A 21,924-nucleotide genomic window follows, 5' to 3' on the forward strand; every position below is an offset into this window, starting at 1 on the left:
CGCGCTAATCACCAAACTACTGTGCAACCCAGTAAAAACCCAAAGTTAGTAGAATGAGTTTTTATTACACTGGTCAGAATGGAAAGTTACTTGTTTTCTTTCAGGAGACATGTTTTGACATGTCAGAGGAGGAAAGGCTCAGGTTCAAACAATACGGCTAATGACCTCTGAGTTCCATTTAACTCATTATGGTTTACTGTCCTTGTATTTTTAATGCTGGCATAGATATTGATGTTTTTTGTAACGAGTGAAAGAGAAAAAAATCTTGTAACTGTAAAAGATGTGAGTTCAAATTAATGTTGTGTCATGTACAATTAGAAGCATCTTTTTGGGCTTAAACATTTTGTTTAGCAGTGAGTATCTCGGTTCAACCTTCGTTCTACACAACACACGTAGTGGGCTTACACCATACTGAATACACAGGTTCAGTTTTTGTACATATTAGGACTCTGTTCACCTTCTTCCAAGAATCTCGCATTAGCTGCATGTTCAGGAAAACGGTCCTTTATGCTTATATATGCATATATGTATATGTGTATATGTATTATAGCAGGTTTTCTTTATAGGAAGCCTAAATACTAGGTCCATGTTCAAGTGATTCCATTCAGATGTTAGATTGACTGGTGTATGAAGTTCAACAGCTTTAAGGACTCAACTGGATTAATTTCAGCTCATTTTGATTCTTTACATGTAGACAGAACCCTCTCCAGAATTAAATGAAATATATTTAATAAATATATTAAATATTTACCTCTCGGGAAACCCCCACTTTAATGTGCGCCCTTTCCTCACAGTCAGTCCTACTTTATTACTGAGCTGAGGCTCTGACGCCAGATATGGAATATAAGAAAGAGGGGGAAAAAAACCCTGACGACAGCATCGCCTCTCTCCCCTGTATTGTAGTGAGGGTTATCTGCTGCTGTGCGCGTCCCAAAGAGTGCATGAGAGAGAATGGAGAGATATGGCAGAGTGCGCACGATTTCATATCAGCCCGATAGTGTACGTATGTGTGACTGCTCGTGTTTGTGCGTGTGTTCGCGCGAGTGTGTGTGAGCTCTCCATAGGCAACGGGGAAATATGAGTTGAATGTGAGGCAGCAGCTGATGCGCCGGTAAAGGGATGCTGCTGCTGCTGGTGGTGGTGGTGGAGGAGGAGGAGGCTGCCGTGTAGGATGCTGCTCCGCTTCTCCTCTCCTCCGGGCGCTTCTTCACCTCCTCCTGCAAACCGAGAAGAGATTTTTGCCACTGCGAGACGAAGACAGGGCTGGTTACCGGCACCGGCACTACCTCATTTTTCTCGCGTCCAGTCCGAAGCATTATGACCCAAGGATCCCGCCCGGAATGCGTCTCATTTAAGGACACTTTTTACCAGGAGCGACAGGAGAAATATGGAACTTAATCGGCGTCTTTTCTGCGTCTAATGCGCCCCGGGAGATAATAATATCCACAATACTGAGGAGGTGTATGTGTGCAGGGGGGCGTCCGGAGAGAGCGCAGGCTTCGGGATGTAATGGTGGTGAAAGGAAAAAGGGTGATCACTTCCAGAGGATAAAAGAAAACGGAGGGGGAAAATGCAGTTTGAGACATTGCGTCAGTTCTGTAGCTCGGTTTTATCACATTTCAACGGGGCTTTCACGGCACCTCAGAACATCTTGCAGACGGAGCTGTTCGAGCAGGCGCTGAGCAACATCGGGTGAGTGATTCCTTTGTAAAAAAAATGCCCAGATTTATGAGGAAGGGCTTCCCCGTTGGTATGTCAAACGAGTATTTGGGGGGGAGTAGGGGGTGGAAGATGGGGGAGATGGAGGGGGGCAGGAGGATTGTTGCGTTTATCGATCGGCAGCCGGCCTGCGTAATAACAACCTACAGTAGAGCACTGTTGCTGCTGCAGATATTTCCTGGCTGGATGATGGGGGCCGATCAGCGATCCTGCCGCGGTTTGCCGGGTGCGCGCGCACGTCACACGCGTGCACACACACCGCGATCGACTGCCGTGGATGGGGGGTGGCTGGGACAGGGTGGGCGGGCAGTTATAAAGAAGCGTTTATGCAGACTGTGACCATGTCGAGGTGTGAGTGTACTTTGCGCGTAGCCGCAAATGTATGTGTGCGCGTGCGCGTGCGCCCGTGCCCCGGCGCGCACCGCTGCAGCAGCATGTGTGCTGTTACTGCCTCTGCTGCTGTGGTGCCTGAGAGCAGAACATGAGGGAGCGATGAGGGCATCTTAAAGGAGTCCACAGCTGGAAATGAGTGGAAACACACCCCATCACCCCCTCACCAATCCTTCAACACACACACACACACACACACACACACACACACACACACACACACACACACACACACACACACACACACACACACACACACACACACACACACACACGCCTACGCACCCCTCAGACACAAGTTATCTGGTAGCAGGTACTGGATAAAATAGCAGCTAAACGCAGAGAACCTTTAACAAGCATAAATGCATCTATTGCAGCTGAGTTCAGAAATCTGTACTTTCCAACAGAGCAATGAGTTTTACCGTCATTTAAAAAAATGCAGCATATTGCTACGATCTTGGCCACCGTGTTACTGCAACAGAAAGGCCTGTATTTTTACATCTGCTAGAGAAGAAGCACTAGTGTTGTTTGGAGAGCGAGAGAGAGAAGTTGGATCTCTCTTAGATGCACTGGAGCATATTATGATTAGTCTGCTAAATGTTCTGTCACCCCACAGAGAGGCTTCTGGTCATCTGGCCAGGCATAGCTGTTAGACACATTATGCAGACTGCAGAAGGCCTAATACTTGCAAACATTACTATATTCTGCGCACAGACCTCTCTTTTTCTTCCTCGCTGTAGACGTTAGCCCCCGTATCGCCCCACCGTCCACTGTCTGTCTCTGGGGACTGCGAGTCTTTCCCTCTTGTCCCCCACCCTACCGTCAGAAATAATTTACAGCATTGCTGGGCTTTCTGCCACCTCACATTACATGGCCAGAACACTCAGCCACTGGAAGGGCGGAACAGGGGGCTCTGTGCCTGGAAACTGTGATCCAGCAATCATCACATCTGACTGATTAAATTGAACTTATTTTCCTTCACTACCTTTCTTTTTTTTCTTCTCAGCAGAATCCTTTAGTAGAAACAGTGGCAGAGTGTTAGCCGAAGACAGACATAGGCTTTTTATGATAAATGATCATATTTGCAGTTGGTGCCACTACAAGACAGTCTTCATGTGAGTGTTTTTATTTTTATTATGGTGCCACAACGGTGCAGCCAGTGTCAGCCTCTTTGTCCACTTATTTCAGGGTCTGTAAATAGTATCATGTAACTCACTGGTACACAACAACAACACAACTCTGCAAACCAACAGTGTGTGCTGTTATCAGTGGCCAGCCAGCTTAGCCATCCGTTTGATCAGGGCTGTTTGTGTGCGAGTCTGTTTCTCTCTCTCTCTCTCTCTCTCTCTCTCTCTCTCTCTCTCTCTGTGTTTCTTTCTTACCCAGGCCGGGTCTTCTAATGGGCTATATGCTTTTAGATCCAGCTTCCATGTATTATGCATGTGTGCGTCAGCAGAGGTCCTAATGGGGTGTGGGGATCTGTTCTTAGAAGGCCTGAATGGTTTTGAATTGAGTGGTCACTACATTTAAGCTGCAACCGTACACACACACCTTACCCCTATCATCCATCCATCCATTCACTGCTGCAGCTCTTTGTGCTCGTCGCTTCTCTGAAATGCCTGGGACCAGAGTGTGTCTGTTGCTGGTCTGCTGTATGAAGCATTAGAAGGGATGTTATTGAGTTTGTGGTACACATCTTGTAGTCTTTTCCCAGATGAGCCTTTTGTAAAGTGTGTGATACAGCGTACGTAGGAGGACCATCGCTGCATTTGATTTTCTGTATAGATGCAGTGTATTGAAAGCTTCGCTGTGTTTCAAATCAAGCACATTGAATAAAATGTATATGGCTGCAATTTAATGATTCTGAATGGGCCCCACAATCTTGGGTGTGATTGTAGTGAGTCATCACCTTACTCACAGCTGTTTATTTCATCCCACAGTCTCATATTGTTCTCCTGCAGTGACAGCATATTTGCAGCTGTGCACTTCTGCATTTTATAGTTTATATGTGCAGCATAGTGCATACAATCACAGATAGGAGGGAAAGCAACTTATTTCCACCACTATCAGTTCAATACCAAAGATTTCTCTGTAGTATAAACCCGCCTGGCTTGCTCCTCCTTTCCCAACTTTTCCTCCAACAGTGGGGATGTCACAGTGTTAAGGTGTAATGTTTGATTAATAGAAATAATGGTGCAATCCCTCTGCTTTTTCATCTTATATTACCAGGACAAGAATATGAGATTAAAACTATTGAGGAAGTGTTAAAACAAAGACACCATGTTGAAAAGACAGCAAGGTGGTGCAAGTCACTTCTGGTCTGCAGTATTGTAGAAAAGTGACTTACACATTTCAGAACAGGTCAGTGCTTCCGTTTATAGCATGCTATGCATAGTTACAGGCAGTAATTGTTATTTAAAAAAACATTCATCATCTGCATTATATCAGCATTTATACATAAATATAACAGATGAAATGAATACACAACAGAACACATTACGTGAAACTGATGTAATGCCAATGAATCAACCTAATTAAAGTGAACTTATTTTACATCCTGATTTATTTCCAAAAGGAAGATAATTCAATCAAGAGCCAGATTTGAGTTGCTTTTCAGCATTGCATCAGCAGCAGCTAATTTGTTTGTAGCAGTCCTGGATTGAGCTAGTTAAGCAATGTGTAGTGTGAAAGGTGCAGCATGTGTCCTCTCATCATTTGTTAGTCAAGCAGTATTACATAACAGGTGCATAACCTATTCAGTCTGGCCAATCAAACTAGCCAGTTTTTCCTAACATGCTACTATGATGTTCAAAAGGCAACTAACCCACTAAAATAGTAATATTTTAGATATTATCTTTATTTCTTGAAAGTACTTTGTTAATGGAAATGGTTATCCGTATTTTTAAAGGGGTGTACTACATTCAGACACTTCTGGACAACATCTGGACATGCATGTTCATTTGCTTCCATATGAAGAAATCAAGCAAAAAAAAAAAATCAAGGAAAACAGATTAAATTAACAAGTTTTGCTCGCACTATTTACACAAATTCAAATCGTAATGCATGCAAGTTGCATAGAAGACGTGCTCCATATGATTTTGTCAGCCTGTATTGACAACAAATATTGTGGATGTGAGGTGAGAGAAGATCAAAGGAGGGACAAAGCAAGGAATGAGAACAGCAAGAGGAAGACAAAAAGTACCAGGAGGAGACAGGAACACCCAGGCATCACTCACCATGGTGACAGAGCTATAGATGAGGCAGACATAGTAGACTGCAGCTGGAGGGACTTTGAAACCTTGGAGCCCCAGATTCATGTTGATGTGACAGAACTGGGAGAAAGGAGGTTGGAGGAAGGAGAAAGATGATGATAAGCAGGAGACATATTTCAGACCTAGAAACAGCAAGAGACAAGGACATAGATCCATAGTATTCCCTTCCTTGGCTCCTCACAGTCCTGGACACTTGTGTTGGTTTTGGAGTGTATCCATCTTGATATCTCACTGTCTGCACTGTAGTGTACATAGCATTCACCTTTTATCCTCTCTTTCTATCCTTCTTTATCTAAGGCAGTTGAGTGTATATTTTGTTTTCTAGCAATGCCCTCCTTTACAATCCCACAGTTACACATTAAAGCTTTGTGGATGCAAAATCAAGCTGACTGAGCAGCTCCACTACAGGGAGTTAAATGCTTGGCCAAAGGGCTCCTCAGCAGTAGCTGCTGAGGGACTGGTGAATGCTTTACTTTCTTTGTTTCTGCCCACATTTTCCCAGCCAGCCTCAAAGCTACTGTCACCTTTTTTTTTCATCTCTCGGAGTACTATAAAGTAGTGTCTTGAGGGTTAAGTGTGGGAGACAGACTGAGAGTGTATCCTCAGTAGTTACTTTGCACCCTCCACCTCCTCAAACATCCCGTCGTACCTCGCCCACACTCAGCCCACCCTCAGCCCCATGGTATTGTGCCCGGGTGTTGGCGGCACTCAGCAGCTGTAATTAAGCCGGGCCTTTATTGGTTTTGTCCTCGCCAAGGGAGATGTGCACAGGAAGAAGGGAGGCCCTGGTTTATTGCCTGGGCGTCTAAGAGAGGGGTTATTATGATTGCACGCTATAGAGAGAGAAAGGGAAGAAGTGGATAGAGAGAGAGAAAGTGGAGAGAGTTGGAATGATAGAGAGAGACAGCGGTAGAGGCTGAATCGATATGCTCGACTCCTCTCTCCTCTCACCAAATCATATCTCAGCATCAGACTGAGAGTGAGAGAGGAAGAAAGAAACGGAGAGAGAGAACTGGTAGCTAGCAGGGGGGCTGTGTAGCCAGATAAACATCAGACTAATGTCCCTAGCTCCAGGCTTGCTGCCACTGCTGCTATTGCTGCTGCCCAGAGAGGGTGCTGAAATTGCCTTTGCTAAGGTTTGGTTACAGGTTGCCACAGCATAGTTCCACAGCAAGAAGTACATATGATGTCACACACAAGGATGTTCAATGCATTTAGGTTTGACCAGCCAGAGTTCTCAGCAGTGAAACAGGATGAGGAAGGTAAAGAAAGGAGCATAAAGCAACAAAGGAAAGACAGAGTACGTCTCAACAGAAACGCCAGCCTGTGCAGAGCACTGACATCTGGACTCTTTTCATGCTCATAGAGCGAGACTGATTCCTTCAAAGGCCGAATGGGCACGTGCGTGCATGCATTTGCGTGTGTGTGACCCTCAACCTTAACATGTCATTAATGGTTGAGTTACAGTAGGCATAGTGTCCTCTCAAGAAAACTGCATTTCAGTTGGTTCATTAGAGGCCACTGCCAGCACTGCCCCAGGTCCTGAACTTCTACTCTTTCCACTGACTGATGGACTAAAGAGGAGGCTGCTGAGTGGCGTGAATGTGAGACTCAGCTCCTCTCTGTGTGTGTCCTTGTACTTCTTTGTGAGAGTCTATGAGGCTGCACTTGTATGCTCATGTGTTTGAAGCTTGGTCCCTAGGAGGTCTTTTTTCCTCTTAAAATGCCTCTTTTTCTGCACTCCCAAGCAGATGTTGGATGTCATCTTGTTTTTAAATAGCTAAGAGAGAGAAGAAAAACTGCATACGCTACATGGATAGTGCTTTGCTTTCAACCATATGTCTTGATGTGTGATGCTATTTGTCAATGTCAGTAACTATTCGGACAGTTTATAGAAGGGTTAAAGTCACTGCCCTTTGCTGTTGTACGTGCCTGTCAGTGTAGGACATAAGTAGTTTGTCTATACGTACGTTATTCCACAGATCCTCCTCTAGCCTTGATGGTCAGTGGAGTCATTAATTGAAAGCTAAGGCAATGTGCTCCTAAAGGTACTACACAGCCTCATCATTCTTGTTTAATATTTAATTTATTGATTAAAGAGGCTTATAAGGTCAGACCTTTAGAAGGACAGGAGGCGGACTTTCTTAGTTAAATCTCTGCTATTCAGTGCAGTGGAGTCCATATGACAGAACTGAACAGACATTTAAAAGGACACTGTGACTGAGGTCGTTAGCATTCAATGGTAAGCTGTATATAGAAGAATCCAAGTTTAATTTACTTTTAACTTAAGGCTATTAGCTTCTATATGTTTAGGTTTTATGTTCTGGGAAGTATGTTTTAGTGTTTACTGTCTCCACTCCACATACCCAGTGCACATTTAGCCTGTTAGCATATCCACATGCTTTGTTTCATGAATGGGAAACAGGCTGGTTTACGCATAATCCTGTTGCTGTACCCCAAATCCAAATCTTTTTGAAGCTCCAATTTATTCAATTACCAAAAATACACTTGAAGAAGCCGTGTGATTAAGCAATAATGAAAAAGCTTAATCTAAACATCTGCGTCTATCCAGTCCATTGCTATCATCATCCGTCTCATCCCCAGCCCGTGCTCAAATCCTCTTTTGCAACACTGATGGTATTTCATAAGCTCAATGAGATTAATTATTTCCATATTTTGCAAACATTGCACCGTGTGTGTTGCTCCCCCGTCTCCCTGCACGTGTACAATTAGCTCAGTTCATTTGTGTTGCAAATGAGCCGGCCCTGACGGTGCTTGACGGCCTCCCTGGGCTTCGCCTGCCACGCAACAGAGAGGAAAACCAGCCGAGGAGTGATCAAAAGCCTCCTTCTCTGGCAGGCAGATGCTGAGTAAACACACAGAAGAAGAAGCTCCAGTAACTGTCTCTTCCTGCTTCCACTCCTCGCCTTCATTATTTTTGGAGTCTGCTGGCTGGCATTAATGAAACCCCATGTAATATTCATTTAATTCCCAGTGTTTACTAGTTCATTAGGTTTTAGGATAGTGGTTGATCTGATCTCCAGGGGTGGCTAGGACGAGGAAAGAAGCTGACTTTGAAGAGTTCCCTCTTTTCACCAGCCGGGCTTCCTTCCATTTATTCAGATGTCTCTCTTGATCCTGTACCATTCACAGTCCTCTCCTTGCTTACTGACTTGTGTAGCACTGCTCTTCCCTCGCCTGCTTCACTACACCTCTGGTCCTCATTTATACAGCTATAGGTAAAGTTTAAAGACTGTTAATAGACTTTACCACAATATAAACTCTGGTTGGGTCACCATCTGTATGAAATATATTATTGCATAGTACAGATGAGTAGAGTGTCACTTGCTATGCTGCAAGTAAATATATCTGAGTCTAAAGGTCAAAAGGTTGCCAAATGTGAGTTGGCTAATTAAAAAGATGAGAAATTCAGTTTAGGTCCACCATCGTCCTACAACCTTGGTTGAAGTTAACTGTCATAGATTAAATGTTTTCTCAGAGCAGGGCCCCTCTGGCCAGTTCAGCTCTCTGGTTCACAGCATGTGTTACAGACGTTGTCCTATGCAATTACAATTAATCCACGCAACCCTTTGGTCTGAGGCTCGCTCTGCAAAGGTCCGAATGTGGGTTCATCGATTGAGATGTTGGCTTGTCAATGTCATTGAGTGCAGGAGAAAAGGTCTTTCTGCTGAGCACAGAGAGAGGGGCTTTTTCATCAGACGAAGAGGAGAGGAGAAACTTTGGCACAAAGCTTGCATTATTTGTGGTTATAGCTGCAATAGGTAGTGCTGCAGTTTTGCTGGAAAATGTAAGCTGTATTTTGCATCTGAGTGGGCATTTTACAGCCAGTTCTCTGTTCTGGTGTTTTTTGGCAGTACCTAGACATTTCTCTACCAGCTATCTGCATCTGTCTTATATTATTGGGATGATTAAATTCTCTCTAGGTGGGAAGCAGCAGTGTTCCCAAAGGAAGAACTATTCAAAGAACTTACTGAATGGGAGAAAAATATCTCAGAATCTACTAAAACTTTGAAGGTTCAATTAAGTAACTGGAGTATCTCTTTTTTTTTTTTTAGACAGACATCTTCCTTATAGATTTCTGTCTTGACTTTCACAAACCCTTCAACCCTCAAATTTAGCAGAACTGCACAAAGTTTCTTTGATCACAGTGTGTGTGTGTGTGTGTGTGTGTGTGTGTGTGTGTGTGTGTGTGTGTGTGTGTGTGTGTGTGTGTGTGTGTGTGTGTGTGTGTGTGTGTGTGCACAGTGACATCTCTCAGACAAGAAAGGTGGTTCAGAAAGGAGGTGGGGAGGCAACGTCTTCCTATTATGCACAACTTCCTGTGTGCCTCCAGGCAAGCCTTCTAGCAGCCAGTGTGTTTGAGTTCAACTTAAGAGAGACTTTGTTGGAAAGGGAAACAAAACAGGAATGGGGAAGATGGGTGGGAACAGCAATTTATTAATTTGAAAAATGCACCGAAATGAATAGCATTTTGTTTCAACATGCTTTGCAAACTGATCCCAGAACAGGATTGTGAAAATTAGGTGATCAAATGGGCTTGCTCCAGTGGAACCTATTGTACATGTCTCCCATTGTATTGCTTCTCTGTACTTTCTCAGTTTAGTTTGTCTAATTTGACACATTGTAGGACAAAGCCTGTGAGACTGTGTGTTACAGATAGAATGAACAAACAGTTTGTTGCTGTGGACTTCAATTCTGTGTTTTGTGAATTCATCGCAAAAAGAACAATTTAATCTCTCCAAATGAGACGGTCACATGGTGAATGTTTAAAACCATTTCACTGTATGGCTCTATGATGTGTAGTGTTTGCATGTTGCTGCTAGTTACCTTGCTATCTCTACGAGAGTCTGTTAAACTGGATGATACTGGAAGTAAAACACATCTTGATTTTAATATGAACCAGAACCCAGTCATAGAGATGCAGAGCGAAAACTGAGCTACAGTGGATTCCCTTCCTCTGAATCTAATTGTAGAGTCCTTATACCTCCTTTCCTGAGCAATCTCTGTGCTTCCCACTTAAGCCTCAGCTTGTGATGAGCCACCTCCAAGATTGAAGACTGTAGGAAGTGAAAGCAATATGTCTGATCCCTCATGTTATAAAAGGAGGACATTTCTACATTTGATCATTTTTCACTTTGCAGGAAGTTGACTTTGTGGCATTTAAACAGTTTTGAAAAGATGTTCTGGAAAGTGCCCTGACCACACACACAGCTTTTACTACAATAATCTGTTCTATTATTATTATTAATTCATAAATGATGTGTTAAAAATAGCTGCTGGATGGTGAACGTGATCTGTTCTGGATTGCCAGAGGCATTATACAGTGTGCACTGCTGTGGAGCAAAGAACATTTTAATGGAAATGCTGCAGTCAAGTGGGCTCCCTCTTGGTTTTCTCTTCATTGTGTAATTGAAGCACTTAAAATACAGTGTTTCATCTGCCACAGAGGATGAACACTGTCATGAAACACTTTGTCACACTCTATCCCAACAATATTTTTTGTACTGTTTATAATGTCAAAAATAATGTATAAAAATTTCTGCTTCACAATGACCTTCAGATATTAGCATACCCTGGCAACATCACTGTAACATTGTTCAACGATTAACCCTTTAATCCACTCAACCATAATGTGAGGAAACTAGAAACTAGAGCAATGTGCTGTCATTGGCATTGCTGTGCTCTCTTTGAATTAGCCTATCCAGTAGGGGTAACGGTACACAAAAATCACGGTTCGGTACATATTTCGCTACGGAAGTCACGGTTCGGTAGATTAGCCGCGCTAGACCCAGGTCTGAAGACGCAAAGGTCTAGGAACTCTCGACAGGGAGGGAGGCGGGCTAAAAGGTTGTCTATCAAATCACTCTGCAGCAATTGGGTAGGTATACAACCAATCAGCACAACGAATAGGCTGACGTAGTTCCTAGAGCGCCGGAAATCAGAGGATGTGGGAGTTCGGTGAAGCCTTATTTATCTTTCTTGTCTTATCCTTTGTTTATCTTTCAAGTTGAATTTTAGCTTCAAATCTTTAAGGGCTGTGGCCAAAGCCGAGTCGAAAGATAACTGTTTATTGTGCGCAGCCATCTTCTTGTCTATCCTTGTTTCTATGGTTGTTTCCGGTTGTTTCTGTCAGAATCGTCGCGCCTCTGTCGTCACTTAGTTACGCCCGCCTTCTGACTCTACACTTCATGGTGATTCGTCGGCCAGTTTTAGGAGCATCCAACCTCGAGGCTTACTGAGGGTAACTAAACCGACCCTGGCAGAGAATTAAATTCGTTGCCGTGCGTTGTCTAGCGCTTCTAGCACGGCTAGGCTAACGGTTCGGTTCCGTTCTCAGTTAAGAGAAAAATGAAAAAAAACCCTGCTGATATAAGAGCTGGCATGACTTTCTGGCTGAAGTGTGGATGAGAAGGAACTTCATAACAAGGCTCTATCACCTAAAATAGGAAATATATTTTAATGTAATTGCTTTAAAAAAAAAAACATTTAGTTAGGCTCTTGTTCACCAGTATAAATATAACAGTAGGCTAAAAAAATACACAATCTAGTCATTTATCTATAGCAAAGAGCACAGTAATAATGTTAAGTTACTGTAAGCTGACCTTCATCATAAGTTTAAAACCTCGGTTCTCAACAACGGAGTATGGCCGTAGATCTGCTGCTATGAAAACACCATGGACTTGGCTATCGCTTTAGCACGTTGTGTATTGCTCGGAAGGGTTTAATGAAATAATGTTGGGAGCATCGTTTGTACAGTTCGCTGTTTTTTCCTAGCAGTGGGGATAGCTACGCTTGGAAGGTGTTTTTTCTAATGTGTGTCTAAGTTTGACGTGTTGCTGGCATACAGCTTTCGTCTTGTCCACTTGTTCTTCTACTTTTTCGTACTTCACTGGGAAACCGGAGCTGGAGCCTATCCCAGCTGACTCAGGTGAAGGCAGGGGACACCCTGGACAGGTCACCAGTCTGTCACAGGGCTACATATACAGACACACAATCACACTCACATTCACACCTACGGACAATTTAGAGTAACCAATTAACCTCAGCATGAAGGTTTATCATGAAATATATATTGCAAAATAATTCTGAAAAACTCTTCGGTCATAGTCTTCACCTGTGAAATATATCAGTATTTATTCAAATTTAGTTTTATAATATTCTTGGTATGGTCCCTTAAGGTTTGGCAAGCAGGCGACCTGAGGCAGTGCTCTGATTGGCTGCGTTAGATTTTCCCCATGATGAAGCTCTCTTCCACTTTTGGTGTTAGCTATCAGTCTAGTTTTTTTTAAACCTCATCGTTCTCATCCACACTTACACTAAGTCTGTGTTCTGACTCCCACATTGCTCTGCAGCTCATTTGTTGGAAACTGATGAGGTCACTTTCAGTGGAAGCATTAAGTTTCAGGGTGGCACAAAATGAAATATAAGTTGAGTCTATCCATGTAGAACAAACATTATTGATAATTAACCCACATTAAAACTAAATGCATTGATTGGTGAAACCTTTCGGCTTTAACAGCACTGAAGTGCTGTAAGCAATGCTTCACCACACCCTGCTGGTGGTATGCAGTTATAGCACCTGTCAAATTGCTTATTAAACTCTTAATTAAGCCCTGTTTGTGACTGTCTTATGCTGCTAGATAGTCACGAGTTAAGGTTACAAAAACACGCAGACAGGGGGCTAACTTTTACTCTGACAGTAGTTTGATTTTTAGGGAGCACAAGTGCCGTGTCTAAATAGATACATGTGGTGAACATGAGACAGATCAGGTGCAATTTAAGAATGTCAAATGAGTCCTGAGGTTTTGTGCCGAAATATTAGAATGGTGTCTGTAATACTAGATGACGTGATCATTTACTGACTCCATTTAACGGTGCAGGAGGGAGCACTGTGGGAAAAGGCATGGAAGGTGGGACAATGTAGTCCCAACCTTGAACCCAACATGATGAGCTTTTTAGCCTGGACCCCATCACCATTTATCATCAAACATTGCTCATGTGTGAACAGACCTCATACTCCATCTTCCCACGGACTGGATCACACTTTCTGCAACTTGTCAGTCTCCAGTGCACACACCCCTCCACACTGTTTGGTCGTGTTAGATATTTGGTACAGGGACAACTTGGCTGGCTGCCGCGTCGTGCCGTGCTGCTGCAGTCTTATCTGTAGACTATAATAGACTCAGAGGACTTGGGAGGAGGGGAGTGGGGTATGGGAGGGCGTGTGTGTGTGTGTGTGTGTGTGTGTGTGTGTGTGTGTGTGTGTGTGTGTGTGTGTGTGTGTGTGTGTGTGTGTATTGGAGGGACAGACGTTAGGAGTCCAGACCAGCCTGGTCCACTGCCGGTTTTCCCCAAGAGGGTCATCGCTCCATCCAGCCTCAGAGATGTTATTTTGGGCAGCCAGGATTATTAAAGCATCCTCTGACTCACCCTCAGCTTTTTTTCATTACCTCCTCACTTTCTGTGTAGCCAGACAGCCGAGCAGCGTCACTGCCTTTGATTTCAAATGCAGCTTGCTCACTGGAATGAAAAATGCATACTTAGCAAAACCAGGAAAGAAACGCATGTGTGAAATGTAAGTGTGTGCAATTACTTGTGTGTGACAGAGAGAATGAGATGGGGAGACTGTGGCTCTTAAGACTTATTTCCACATGCATAAATACAACCCAGTGTCTAGTTACAATTGAATGTGTCAGTATTATGAAATACCCTGGAAAATGTCAAGAGTTCTCTGCATAGAGCACTTCTTGAAATGAACATGCTACATGCCCTTATGTGAAGTTGGAAAGTCCTTGTAATATATTGTTGTCTGTTGGATACCAGTGTGAAACTGCATATAGCTGCAGCACATTGTTTACTCATTATATAGCACCAGAACTTTACCTGTGTGTGGGTTTAACTTTGTCCTTTGTCCTTGGGTGTTTTGAAAGGCGCCGATAAATATGTATTATTATTATTATTATTATTATTATTATTATTATTATGTACAGCAGGATGATGCATCACAGCCACTTTTGACAACATTTAAAATTTACACCTTGAGACCCTCTGATTTTGTTTTTTCTGACATCTGCTGGTTTAAATTTTACCTTCCTGCAGTGATGTAGCGGTGGAGTTGGGGTGTGTCAGTATACTGTGACATTAGTATTGGTTGGAGCTGTAGGTGCAACATGTCACAACCTGGCTCAAAGGAAGGACAAAAGATGGAGATGACTCATGGCAAATTAAAATTAAATCAAATTTATTAAAGAAACTGAGTTACATGTGCAGTATGTTCATCAGTAGTGTGTGTGGTGAATGGATGTGTGATCATGTGTATGAGAGCAAAATAGTTTAACCAGACCAGCCAAACCAGACCACAGGGAACCCAAGAGGAAAATAGAGGATGAGAGAGATTGCCAGCTAAAACACCAGTATATATAGAGCAGCCAGCCCAGGTGTCAGCCATCAGGTGAGCAGTCCACCCAGGTGTCATGGACAATGAGCCGCTCTCCCAGCTCCTAGCAACCAGCTAAACAGGAACAGGTCCTCAGGCCTAGGAGCTGTCACAAACAACACACTCATTTGCCTGGAACTGTTCCTCAGGCTAGATGTAGACACATCTGCAACAGACTTGAAACGTTCAACCAGACAGGGCCACTTTTTCAATCTGGTGATAAACACAATACACAACTATAATGTGAGTTTTAATTAGAAAATAAAATTCCAAACTTTGAAGATTTTGATTCTGAATTGTAAGACCTAGACCATGATGCTGCATCATGCTAAACTGCACAGTGTTATATGCAAGAATATAAAAAAAAACTCAGCCAAGTAGGAGCTAAAATGGAGGAAAAGCAAAACTTGTGGCATCTGAATCTATGTGAAAAAGGTCTCTGTGGGAAATACTTTCAGTGAACATTCTGTGATTGTTGTAAACTATTTGTTGTACATATCTATTTTTCCTGCCTTTAAAAAAGATAATGTATCTTTAGCCTGTTACAACAATTACTTACTGAGCGGCCTTTTTCTGGCAGACATTTTGTCATAGCAGGAAAAGCACAAGTATAAGAGCAACATTACGGACGGTACTGTCCCATAAGTCACGACAGTGTGACAGTGAGCCAGCATGAACAACATCACAACCCAGCAGCAAAGTGAATTCAGCCATTATTAATTATTATTTACACCTGTGTATTTCCTTCTTCACTCCAACAACACTAAATGCTAGTCTTTTTTATTTCTGTACTTGTATGACTCATTTGCATAACATAACCCCAAAATATTTTTGTCCTCGATTGTAAATTGACACTGATAATTATGGACCTCAGGAATGTCAGTGCATCCCTCTGCCCTTCAAACATAAACCTGTTCTGTGTGCAAATTTTGTGCAATGGCTAGTTTTTTAGCATGTGAAACTCCCGACATTGAAGTTATGGGTTGAATCCCTTTTTTTTTTTCCACACTCTTCCTGCAGTGTCTCCTTCTCCATCAGTTTCGGTGGGTTTTTGCTCTATATTCCTGCCTTACTCACCTCCTGTCCACAGCATCAGGCGTTTTATGGTGTTCAAGGGTGTTCTCTCCCTTGATAGTCAGACAAGCCTTAATGCAGGGGAGGTTTCACTGTGCTGCTTATAGATGTGTCCCAGACATGGTGTTTTATTGGTTCATATTTAGCAATTTGGATACATGTTTTGATTTTGATGTTAACAATGCAGCTAATATCAATAAATTGAGATGCATTCTTTTATTTGTTAAAAGTAGCACATGGTGTCACTTATATGTCTATAGAATATGGAACTTGTGTGCATCCTTGATGTCTTGAAATAGGGAGAACCCTCAAAAATGAATTTGCATAGGCCCCTCAAAAGATAGCCCTGCTTATTCTGTAAAAAAAAGGCCCACAAACCCTAAAAAAGTTAAGCTACCATTTACTCAGAACAAGTCGAAAGCCATTTCTAGTTTCCCATATGTTGTCACACAGGCTGCTATGTGGCTTCCTGAGAGGGACTGAATAGGAGGGTGATGTCTTTCATGTGGTGGGGTTACAGTTTGGTCTGGTCACAGATGAATGCCAATCGCATGTATCTTCTTACAGGTTCAAATACTTGCAAAAAATGTTAATTACCCGCCAGTGCTGTGGTGTTGATTACTTACAGATCCTCCAGAGGACACCCCCACCCTCCACCCGTTCTCTGTGTTATACTGTAGCTCTGCTCAAGTCAAGCTGAATCCAATAAGAATAATTACAGACACTACTCCTGCACTGCTCCAGATTTGTCTCAACAAACCGTTGGGATATTTCTAGGTGGTTGCTTTATTAAATTCCAGATGTGATGTGCCTCTTTTTCGCTCTTCTTGGCAGTATGATAAAAAATGCACACATGCTCTGCTCTGCTAACCTCTCTCTGTAGGGAGAGGAGAAGCAAGCAGCAGTGTAACAGTCCTGACTTGTAGCTAATCTTAATGGCATATTCTGCTGGGGCTTGGCCTACATAGAGTGCTAGCTCTGCCTCTTCTTAAAAAGGAGACCTTACAGGCGGTACAGTGCGGAAGATATATTAACCGTACCGAGTATAAACATAGCATGAACACACGTGGCACTGCTTGGTCTGCGTACAGACAGGAGGATGGAGTCTGTGTTGTTGCAGCCAATTAGTGAACACACCCACCGATCTGCAGACACTGTCAGATGTGGGACTGCTTAACTTCTCTGTCCATTCACTTCACACAAAACTTTCCACAGAACAGGGAGACAAAGTGAGGGGAAGCTGCCATCTGCTACTGTGAATGAAACGGTGCTATCAGGCATCAGGCTGTGTGCGTATGTGCAGGGCTTATCACTTATTTACTTTCATTCAAAACAGAACATTTTGCAATCTATCAGTTTATTGTAACAATCAAGAAACAGGTCAAAAATGTGATTTCAAAGATAACACTTCCAGCTGCAAAAGTCTATACTTTTTTTCTAAATTATTTTTTGCTTAGAGAGATTCTGTTACATAATCCTGATTTATTATGTTTCCTCAAATCTGTAACCTTTAATGGTTAATATGTTAAGCCCCACATTAGACACACTGGTTTGGTGTTTGAGTGACTGTCTTAAGTTTTAGTACATTTTTAAAAAAATCAATTAAGTTATTAAAATATAAAAAGTGTCAAGGTATGATTTACATTTGCCATCTGTACCGTGTATCACATACTTACATGTATGACTCTTCATTTGCCGATTACTAATCTGATCATAATCAGTTTTTGCTTTTTTAAGTGGGTGCTTAATCTGGGGCAATGGTTTGTATGGTTAGCAACAGAAATCTGTAAACTACCACACATAAGGATGGACTATGAGGAATAAAATTACCAGCTACATCTTGGAGACACAGATTAATTTACACCTTTTTTTTAAAATCTTCCTGCTATGAAGTGTTTTAGGTGTATTTGCGCTCTTTTAAAGAAATTGTATGGCTACCAGATCTGCAGAAGATGCATTAAGCAGCCAGCTATTAAAGGCATTAGAGGAGATTTAATTTCCTACGACTTTGAACGTAGCATGCCCATGCACATGCGCATGCGCACATACAACCTCTCCCTCACCCCCCTCTAACCTCCCCCCTCTTAACATTTACGAAGAAACGCCCCCCCTCCGGAAACTTGCGTAGGACTCGTGAAGTTGCCTACAGCCGCAGTATAATACAATAATACATTTTACCTGTCCAGAAGGAATTTAGCAACCAAGGCATCTGTCTTTAGGTCCATTTGTCGCTTGAGCTGACGCCATCGCCCAAATGACTCGCCAATAATCACTTTTGTTTTTGCATTCTCGCGATCCAGTCGTCTTTTATTTTCTCTGACCTTAAAAAATGCCTTTCTTTTACGGCTGGGTCCCCCTGGATCTTTATCTGCCATTATGTAAAAAAAGATGAGCAAAACAAGTCTCCAGCTAACTACGAAGCTATACCAAAGCAACACATACAGAAAACACGTAAGTCCAAGGCGTACGTAATCTACGTAACTAGGCCTGAGCCGGAAGATTTTTGATTGACAGGAAAGGGAGCAAACCAAACGCCTCGGTCCGAGCGTGTTGATTGGTTGATATTTTTCAGGTCCTGCCATGTCCACAGTTTTTTTTATTTTTTATTATTCTTTTACAGACCATACATACAAGTCCACTAAAGGTCAGTATATTCATTTTATATGAATCAGACAAATTAAACAAAAAAAAATCCTCCATAATGCCTTTAATGCAATCAGGGACAGTAGAACTGCAACATCCAAGATGCACTGCCATATTAATTAGGACAATTTACTATAATTATCTGATGACTTATCATAATTACAGCAATTAAACAAAACTAGACAACACAACAAAAGTGGTGGCTTACAGTGCAGGAGAGTAGCAGTAGAAGTGCATACACCTGAACAGTGTCTCTTAATGTGCAGGAGTTAAAATGCACAACAAAACCTTAGCAGGTGTGGGTGTAGTGGGTGGGAGCACTTCTAAAAAGCACCACGGGAAATTTATTTCAGTACAGAACAGCAACTGTTTGAGTTTTTCACTTTTTGGAAAACCTGGTAAAAATACATATAGACTCTTGCGTTTTTTTCTTTGTTGTTTGTTATTTAAAAACAGTCATAGCAAGGAATATGGAAGAAAAATATATTGTTGCAATGAAGCCTGTACAATAGAATATAGCATTTATGGGAGATGCTGCTGTAAATAAGCAGTGCATATCGCATCTTGACAAACATTCAAACTTCATCAGTGCCATTCAGAATCCTTCACTGAAGTCATCTCCCTGTCAGTCGGACGCAGAAAGAAACTGTGAGCCCAGCAGCCTACCTTCCTTCTTGACTCCGTAGTAATAAAACACCACTTCCTGCCTCCCTCTCAACCTGTCCTGGGAAACGCTGTGTCAACAACCCATCTTGCACCTGCCCTCCCTGATTCCATGCTCCCGTCAGTCAGCTGTCAGCACCGCCATCACAAACAGCACATTGTGGCATATCTTTAGTCCAACTCAGGGCCCAGCTCATGGCAGGGCGGAGGTGAGGAGGGACTGAAGGACGGGAGAACAGGAATGGAGATACATGGAGATAGATGAGAAAAGTGCTGTACAGAGAATGAGGCAGGAAGAGTGACTTTAAAACACCCAAATCCACATCCACACACATGTACAGAGTGGACTTAACTTAGAAATCTCACTCTGTGTTTCTCTCTCCCTGTCGCTCTCTGTTTCTCTCTCTCTCTCTCTCTCTCTCTCTTTATCTCTTTCTCTCTGTGTTTTATTTGATGTCTGAAAATCCACTCCACGGATAAAAAAAAAGCATAAACCATGTGACTTGTTCAGTTTAAGTGTCATAAGATCTACGGCTGAATGAGATTAGGTGAAACCCCCTCATCTGTTTGCCATTGGTGATAGATGTCAGCTAGTAATCAACCAAGGAATGTAATCCTTTCCGGCAGAGGACTGAGCGGCCGATGGGTTGGACAGGGTTGCTGCTCGACCTTCAGTTGTAGAGATCACATGATGATGGTGTTAAACCCAAAAGTCGGCTTGCTTTCAGGCACCCAGAAGCCTTTGCAGCAGGGTCATAAAGTGTGCCATCTATTCCCATCCAGCAGTGTGGCAGCGTTGCTTTGGATGCAGCGGACCGTCGGAAATAGAGCAGGAATTACTGACTCTCTCATTTGGATATTAGACATTTCAGCTAAACTGTCTGATTGCCACAGGAATTTCAACTGATTTGACTGTACTGGGCAACAGGGGGATGGGATGCATTTCATTTGCACCGAGGGGCATCCCATATTCACAGAGGCTGGCTGAGTCAGTCTTGGAGGGGAGAGTGACACTGCATCTCTAAATGGACCATTAGAGGTGTTTTTTCTCTTCTTGTCTCTTCTCTGATCCCTCTCAGTTGAGACATGCACATTCAGCTTGCTTCTCATTTTACTCCTTCTTTCTTTTTGGTTTTCTCTTTCCAATCGAGACTGTTCCAGGTGGTATTGTTGTCATTAGTGGCCCAGATTCCTTCTAAGAGGAGCGCTCTGCAGCACGACGCCACTCATTTGTTCTCATTTGACTTCTTTACATTATACGGGAAATAGAGGTGGCACCACCCCCATGAGGGCAGCGTTGCATTTTCACCTTGATTGCTTTTGGCTTTCTTATTTAACATGTTTCTCCAGCAGCAGCAGAAGCAGAGCGGACAGAGCTGGTGTCACACACTCAGTACGAAGAGCACTGCTGCAGAGCTGAATCTGCTGCTGCGTGCAGATCACCAATAACCCTTTAGAAATAAAACGAGGGTGGTTTTTGGTGCTGGAGGAGACAGGATTTGAAAAACAACAAGGGGCTGGTCATAGGCTGTGAGCCAGCGCTGGTATGAGGTAGTCTGGATCGGACTGGGCGGCTTTTGTGAACGGATTGTGCACAGAATCTCTTTGCGTGGAGCAGCCAAGCAGAGATTTGAACTGAGCTACATCCCAGGATTCGACAGTCACTTTCAGTAAGGCTGTTTATATCTCAGGATTTAGACTGATATATGCAGTTTGGATGAAGCGTGTGTGAAAATTCTGTGTTTTTAAATTGTCTGTTTGACAGTCGTGCAATATATTTAATTGCTGTGAACATTTTTTTTAATTTTTAAATTGCAAATCTATTTTGTCAGATGAAGTGTAATCTACATTCCATTCATAATATGTTTGTAAGACATCAAAAAAACCGAATTAGCGGCATGCAGCTTGCAGGTACAGTACGCTGCATTGTTGCTGTAAAAGTGCTTTTTTGTTGGTTTTTGCAGTGCATTAACTGTCTTTGGGGCATAATTGTCACAGCAGCAGCAGAAAGCAGCAGTTTTATTTTTGCATTACAGCATCACAAAGAGGTTAAAGCTTAAGCTAATATCTGTGAAGTGCTGATTGAGGATGTGGTGGTGAGATAATGAGTTAGTGTGTGTCACTACTGTGTACGGTAGATGCATCTAGGTGCCTACACATGCAGCTGAAAGCATGAAACCAGCAACATCTGTGAAAGGTTCATCACTCACTGAAAGCTTCCTCACAGACACAGAATTATTGATCTTTGCTCTTGTGGCGTTTGTTTGGTTTTAAATGGAATATAAACATAGCAAATGGATGTGGGACCACATTGTCTAATTCACTGCAGAAATCATCAATAACCCAGATTATTTTTTTTTAATTTTTTTTGGTTTGTTTATTTGGTTTGCTTATGAGCCCACTTCATCTTATATTTTTGCCATTACAGTAGCTGTGAGACGAGATGAAAAGGAAAAGCAGACAGAATGAGACAAGGACGCAAAATGAATCATATAATCACTAAACTTAATTAAGCTCAGTCATAATGCTTGACGTTAAGTCTGCTGCGGAGCATTAAATCTATAGACTTTTCGAACATGCAGTGATTATCTTCTGTAAGCTTCCTTATAACAAAGCAAAGCAAGCAACCTGCACTTGTGATGGTTTTGTCTACAGTGTGTGGCACTATCATTGCATGCAGTTCACTGCAAGGAATGTGAATTCAAG

At 42.6% G+C, this 21,924-nt stretch overlaps 1 protein-coding gene across 48 annotated transcripts in view; it reads left to right on the forward strand.

Moving 5' to 3' along the window:
• rims2a (regulating synaptic membrane exocytosis 2a) overlaps positions 1–21,924 on the forward strand; it is a 153,636-nt gene that overhangs the window by 49,100 nt on the left and 82,612 nt on the right. For 2 of the 48 annotated variants that reach the window (XM_022204560.2, XM_022204567.2), the window contains exon 1: positions 937–1,692. The exons of 44 other annotated variants lie outside the window; for them this stretch is intronic. In XM_022204560.2, coding sequence (XP_022060252.1) covers positions 1,571–1,692 — 122 coding nt within the window. In that variant the 5' untranslated portion in view covers positions 937–1,570. Of the gene's footprint in view, positions 1–934; positions 1,693–21,924 lie in introns of those variants that run through there. 2 more of the 48 variants (XM_022204543.2, XM_022204552.2) reach the window with 2 other exon arrangements.

The sequence above is a fragment of the Acanthochromis polyacanthus genome, chromosome 12, assembly GCF_021347895.1.
Source record: "Acanthochromis polyacanthus isolate Apoly-LR-REF ecotype Palm Island chromosome 12, KAUST_Apoly_ChrSc, whole genome shotgun sequence".
NCBI classification, from domain to species: Eukaryota; Metazoa; Chordata; class Actinopteri; family Pomacentridae; genus Acanthochromis; species Acanthochromis polyacanthus.